Source organism: Piliocolobus tephrosceles, chromosome 9, assembly GCF_002776525.5.
Source record: "Piliocolobus tephrosceles isolate RC106 chromosome 9, ASM277652v3, whole genome shotgun sequence".
NCBI lineage: Eukaryota > Metazoa > Chordata > Mammalia > Primates > Cercopithecidae > Piliocolobus > Piliocolobus tephrosceles.
In genome coordinates, this window is record NC_045442.1 from 209,120 (window position 1) to 215,119 (window position 6,000).

Below are 6,000 nucleotides of genomic sequence, written 5' to 3' on the forward strand. Positions count from 1 at the left end.
TCTGGGATGGGAGTTGGAACCGGTTCATGGCAGAGAGACAAGCCTGCAGCCCAGGGACCATTCTTGTTCTGGCTCCTGGGAGAAAGGGTGGCGCAGGCAGCACTTTGACTTGGACATTTTATTTTTTTGCTTATATTCTGCTGTTTTTTCTTGATAGATGAATGTCTTGGGAATAGGACTAATTTAGTTATACAGATTTTTCTTTTTAAATAATTCGGTTCCATTTTTCTCCCTTGCGATAGAACCGTCTGTTGAGGGGCTGTGCTTTTTTGTAGAGGGGTAGGAGAGGGTCAGAGGAGAGCAGTTTCAACATCTGCCCTGTGCCGCACACGCGGGGCAGTCGGCGGCGAGGCGCTCAGCTCCTGCCCATGGCGGCTGCAGTGGAGGAGTGCCCTGCACGTCGGACTCGGTGCAGCGGAGAGCTGTGGGTAGCTCCTTGGGATGTCTTCTCCTGATACTTGATCAGATTGGAAATATAAAGGAACATCTGTCTAGACCTAAAAGTTCGTTTAGTTCTGTTTCTTTAGCACATGTACTAAAATGTTAAACACCTAAGATATTCGATATTGGTTATAGAGCAAGAATGAAAATACTGGCGTCCTTGATTTTGAATTAGGAAATATTTAATACTTAATAGAAAATTTCATTTAAGGTATGCAGAAGATTCAGAGGTTAATATAGATGTACCTGCAAACCCACTACCCAGAGATTATCCCTTCATCAAAGGAAAGAGAGTGCTCGGGATACCGATGACGCTCCTGTTGTCCCCTCCCCGTTTCATCCTGCTACTTTCCTCCCTGTCTTTTTCCTTCTCCCTCTCTCTACCTTCCCGGAGTTGCTCATGATTTCGAAGATGGTATATATCTTCCCAAGCATGTTTCTCTACTTCTGTAACAGAATTGTTCTGTACATTTGTAAGCAGCGCCTCACTCCGGGCGCCTGTGCGGCCTGCTTCACTTGGGCAGCACTGTGCTGTTGTCTGTGCTGGCTCATTTATCTCAGCCTGCATGGCTCTGTGGCTTACTGGTGCCCTTCTCCTCTGGTTGGCATGCGTGTGGCGTCTGGTTCACTACCGCTGTGTTGGAGCTGCCGCATCGCTGCGTCACGCTCCTCGGGCCCGTGCCGGCTCTCCTGTGGAGCAGACTCTGCAGACGCTCCCTCTCCAGGGCCAGATTGCAAACATTTTTGCCTCTGTAGCTCATGCGGCCTTTTCACAACCACTCACCTCTACCGAGATGGTGCAGAAGCAGCCAGACACAGTATGTGCACACGTGGGCCTGACTGTTCCACTAACACTTGCCTGAAATCGGCAGGCTGCATTCGGCAGACCCTGCTCCAGACGCATACCTAGAAGTGGAATGGAAGAGTTGGAAATCAAGTTCTTTCTTTTTTGTTTTTTCCCCCAAAACATTGATTCTGAGTTTCATCTGTTAGAGATTTTTTTTGAGCCAGGATTTTTTAGCTTTAAAAAATATATATGGTCATTTGATATTCAAATTTATAGTACAGAAATTTTCTCTGCACTGTGCTTTGTTCATTAAAACAGCTCTCATGTTTCTTTGCAGAACAAAAGCCGCCCTCATTCTAGGGGAGAATATAATGTTTACAGCACTTTTCAAAGTCATGAACCAGAGTTTGACTATTTGAAAAGTCTAGAAATTGAGGAAAAAATTAATAAAATTAGGTGGTTACCACAACAGAATGCTGCTCATTTTCTACTCTCTACAAATGGTAAGAATTGTTTTCTAAGTGGCTGATTTAGTGTTTTATATTTAATTTTCTGTGTGTGTAGATTCCTTTTTATTTTAGAAGTTATTCCTGCTTTAAATTTTGGGGGGAGGGTAAGTTATCTAAGGTAGCAAGTGATAGGTTGAAAATTCAAAGTATGCAACAAAAACCACACATGCACGTTATTAGGATGTTACTCTGCACGTCTCCACATCTTTGTTTATTGTGCAAAACACCTCCAATTGGAAATATTCGTGTTCAAAGACCCCATAGCTTATAAACCGACATAGGGCCACACCGCTTTCTAATATAATACTCAAACAGTAGTGATGCATGTTACAGTTTTTCTTTTCATATGGAGAATGAGGTTTTTATTTTCAGATAAAACTATAAAATTATGGAAAATAAGTGAACGGGATAAAAGAGCAGAAGGTTATAACCTGAAGGACGAAGATGGAAGACTTCGAGATCCATTTAGAATCACTGCACTACGGGTATACGTTGCCTTTTCTTTATCCACTGCCATTCAGACGTTAAGAATAAACGTTTATGTCTGCCGTTTGGAGAGTCCTGCTCGGTGGAGTACTGTGAGGTCCGCCTCCTGAGTCATGAAAGTCATTTGCGCTCATGAGTGTGTGTTTAGAGCAAGGTCTTTCTCCTGTTTTCACAAAGGCAAAAAGTCACATGTGGTCCTTAGACAATACTGCAATACTAAGGGGAAAACTCACATCCAATTGTACAGCAGAAATCTTGCTGGACATACCAGCCACCCTTCTCTCTGAAGGTTCGGAACAGCACCTGGCAGGTTGAAGTTCAGATGGAATTCCGAACACTTCGCCGGTGAAACAGCACAGGCTGCAGATTGAAAGATAAGCTGTGGGCCACCAAGATGCATTCAGGATGTTCTCATGGCATTTCTTTGGAGTTGGCTTAGGCAGATGCTGACAGTTCAGAACTCTTCACCTGTCCGTCCATGAGCATCATTACTTTTTTAATTGTTAAGTTATTTGCTCCATTGTTGGCACCCCCTACCGCCCCCACCTCATGCAGTATGAAATGACCATATTTCGTCAATTCCAATGCCTAGATTTTTTCACATTTTAACATCTGTGAAATCGGGTAAAACTTAAAACCTCAATGTCTTACAATTGGCCTGGTGCTATGAACAACTAATGTGTGTCTTAAATTAGATGGAACATGGTGAAGGGTGGCCAGCAAACTGGACTCAAGCCCAGGTGTGTCTTGGTGAGAAACCAGCACCTGTGCAGAGGTGTGTCCCCTGGAAGGAAACCGTGCCTGGTCCCAAGGGTGTGCCATTATTAGATTTGAAAACGGTTGGTTGGTTGGTTGGTTAATTGGTTGGGTGGTTTGGTTGCAGGGGGTGGGTGTGGCTGGTTGAGTTGGTTGGGTTGGGTGGCTGGTTTTTAATGAGATTTCAGCCCGTTACGCTATTGTTTATCAAGTGAAGACCGAGTGAGTGAGCCCATTCCACATTAGCCTTTGAAGTGCTACAGAGAAGGACGCTGTAGTGCAGAAGCCTTTCCCTAACACACGTGCCCCTGGGAGTGACGCTGGGTCTGTTCTGATGCCGTTTCTCCAGCTTTGCCTTGCGGGGTGGGTGCACCTGGGATTGTGCATTCCCCAATGTCCCAGGAGGAGTGTCCTCAGACTTCTCACATCGATGTTATTACCCTGTTTCCTATGAGCTCATCAAAGTGAGAAAGGCTGTGGCATATGCTGAAAATGTAGTTTATAGGATCCTAATGTGAGCCAAGATGTTTCAGTCCAAAATGGTGGTGGTGTCTGATACACAGTGCCGCTGCCTTTGCATCCATGAATTAGTGTATATCACTTTTAGTGACAGTAACACGAATTGTGCAGTTCCTTCATCATGAAACTGCTGACCCTAAAGTAGAAGTGTGATGGGACCCCCGAGGGTGGGCACTTGACCCCCTCCAGTCTCATCCATCTCTTCTGCAGCCAACACCACCTCCCACCCAGGCACCTGTGCACACCCCACCCTCAGAAACCCCTGTTCCTCCCGGTCAGACCCTGCCACAACCCATGAGCTCCCATGCTCATTTTGGGAAAACAGTAGGCCTTTACTAGGCCCAGTCTTGGTTTTATTCAAGGCTGCTTTTGTGGGTTTAGCCTAAATAAAACAGGTATAATTGGTGGCCCTACTGAAGGCGTGTGAGAAGTGTAGTTATTTCATTAGTCAGTGCATGGGGAAGAGACCACAGACAGGTAATTCTGTACAATGACTTAGGTCAGTATTTGAGATTGTACCTCTCTAACAGTTCAGAATGGACTATTTATGTGTCTGAGCCTAACTGGGTAAGAGTCAGAAATGTTGCTATTTTTAAATTGTTGCTCTTAAATTATTTTAGTGCCAGAAAAGGGATATAATTAAAAGAAGAAATCTTGGCCAGGCACGGTGGCTCATACCTGTAATCCCAGCACTTTGGGAGACTGAGATGGGAGGATCACTTGAGCCCAGGAGTTCAAGACCAGCCTGGGCAACATAGCCATACCCCATCTCTAAAAATGAAAACAAATTATTTTATATGTAAATTAAAATTTTTTTTAATAAAAGAAGGAATCTTTGTAAATATTGCAGCTATCACGTGTTTTGATTAATGGGAGATTCGTTAGAGGATTGTGGCAGGTGTGTGTTTTTTAAGCCTGAACTTTGTTGAACTGACTCTTCTTGATCTAGAGAATCCAAGGCCGTGGTCAGCACTAACTGGGTTAAAATGAGGGAAGTCTCACTACACACACTTTTCCACGTTTGTTTTTTACAGAATTTGGCCAGATAGGACTCAGTTGAGAGATTTTTTTTCCCTGAGCTTTCAAGGCCCTCCCTTTTGGTTTCTAATTACAAGAATAACAAAAAATACTCTCATTAATTTTTTGTTTTGATTTTAAAGCTTACGTTTTTCTTCCAGCTGGGTGTTAGGGAGATGCAGACCTTTGTCCTTTTTTCATGTGTGATGCTAGTCCTCACACCTGAGCTCTCACCTCTGACCTCAGGCGGCCTCCGGCCAGCACCCTTCTCCTCTCCGCCCTTTCCCTTTCAGTGTGAATTGGGCTTCCCTAGAAGCCTCCCTGACCACAGCGCTCGACAGAGATGGGTGCAGGAGGTACCTTTTACTTTCTGTTTTAACCTCAGATGAAGTGGTAATGAATAATACATACCTCCAAATAATACGTCTGCCCTATAAGTGACCAGCTCCATGAATGTTTGTAGACTGGACATGCCCATGTAGTCAGCCCCAGATCAAGAAATGGAACATCCTGAGCTCCCCAGCACCCTCCTGTGCACCCTGCCAGTCCCTGGAGCCGGTGGAGGCTTGTGGGGTTTGCACCAAGAAGCATAGTCCTGGTGCAGTGAGAGGAGGTTTGTGCATGTAGCTGCAAGGAGAGGACAAAGGGAGGGGCCCGGCTGAGCCACCCAGGAAGACTTTGCTGTCCAGCGTCTCAGTGTGGCCGCCAGAGGACGCATGGGAGAGGGAGCCGCAGGCCTCAGTGCCTGGGCAGCTTGTTACCGTGCCAGCTGATCTTCTTTTCTTCAGCAGGAGTATGTCAACCTCGGTAATGGAAGCAAGGGGGAAGACTTGGAATAGACAGTATTCCATTTTGTAGCGTATTTTCATAACTCTGCTAATTGGTTATTTGGGGGTATTGCCTGAACAGAATTATTAGCCGTGTATATAAACTTGTCCTGTTTCGTTATCTACTGTAAGTGTTCTAATTATATGCTGCTGTGATCTTTGTTTTGAATTCCTATTTCCTTCCATTTTTAGGTCCCAATATTGAAGCCCATGGATCTTATGGTAGAAGCGAGTCCACGGCGAATTTTTGCAAATGCTCACACATATCATATAAATTCCATTTCAGTAAATAGTGATCATGAAACGTATCTTTCTGCAGATGACCTGAGAATTAATTTGTGGCACTTAGAAATCACAGATAGAAGCTTTAGTATCCTTCCTCAGAGGGACACTGGCGTTTTCCTGAGGTGCTCTTTAGATAGTGATGTATCTTGTTCCTTTATACACCTGTATCTCAGAGTCTGGTCTTGTAAATACCGTCGCTGCACAGCAGCCTGTGATATAAGTTCTCTGTGATTTGAAATGTTTGTCCCTAAAGATACAAATTTCTTTCTACCTTTGGGAAAAAGTTATGTGTAATGGGAATTACCTGAAGTACACTGCTTGCCTGTTTTAGTCAGAGACAGTTTTAAATAGGCTGCATTTGAAAAACCAACTT

At 44.4% G+C, this 6,000-nt stretch overlaps 1 protein-coding gene across 3 annotated transcripts in view; it reads left to right on the forward strand.

Annotated features, from left to right (window-relative positions):
* The window catches only part of LOC111522076 (serine/threonine-protein phosphatase 2A 55 kDa regulatory subunit B delta isoform), a 38,974-nt gene extending 32,987 nt beyond the window's left edge, over positions 1-5,987 (forward strand). The window contains exons 4-6 of one of the 3 annotated variants that reach the window (XM_026452992.2): positions 1,566-1,731; positions 2,110-2,222; positions 5,535-5,987. In XM_026452992.2, coding sequence (XP_026308777.1) covers positions 1,566-1,731; positions 2,110-2,222; positions 5,535-5,858 — 603 coding nt within the window. In that variant the 3' untranslated portion in view covers positions 5,859-5,987. The remainder of the gene's footprint in view (positions 1-1,565; positions 1,732-2,109; positions 2,223-5,534) is intronic. The other 2 variants (XM_026452993.2, XM_026452994.2) reach the window with 2 other exon arrangements.
* The last annotated feature ends 13 nt before the right edge of the window (positions 5,988-6,000 follow it).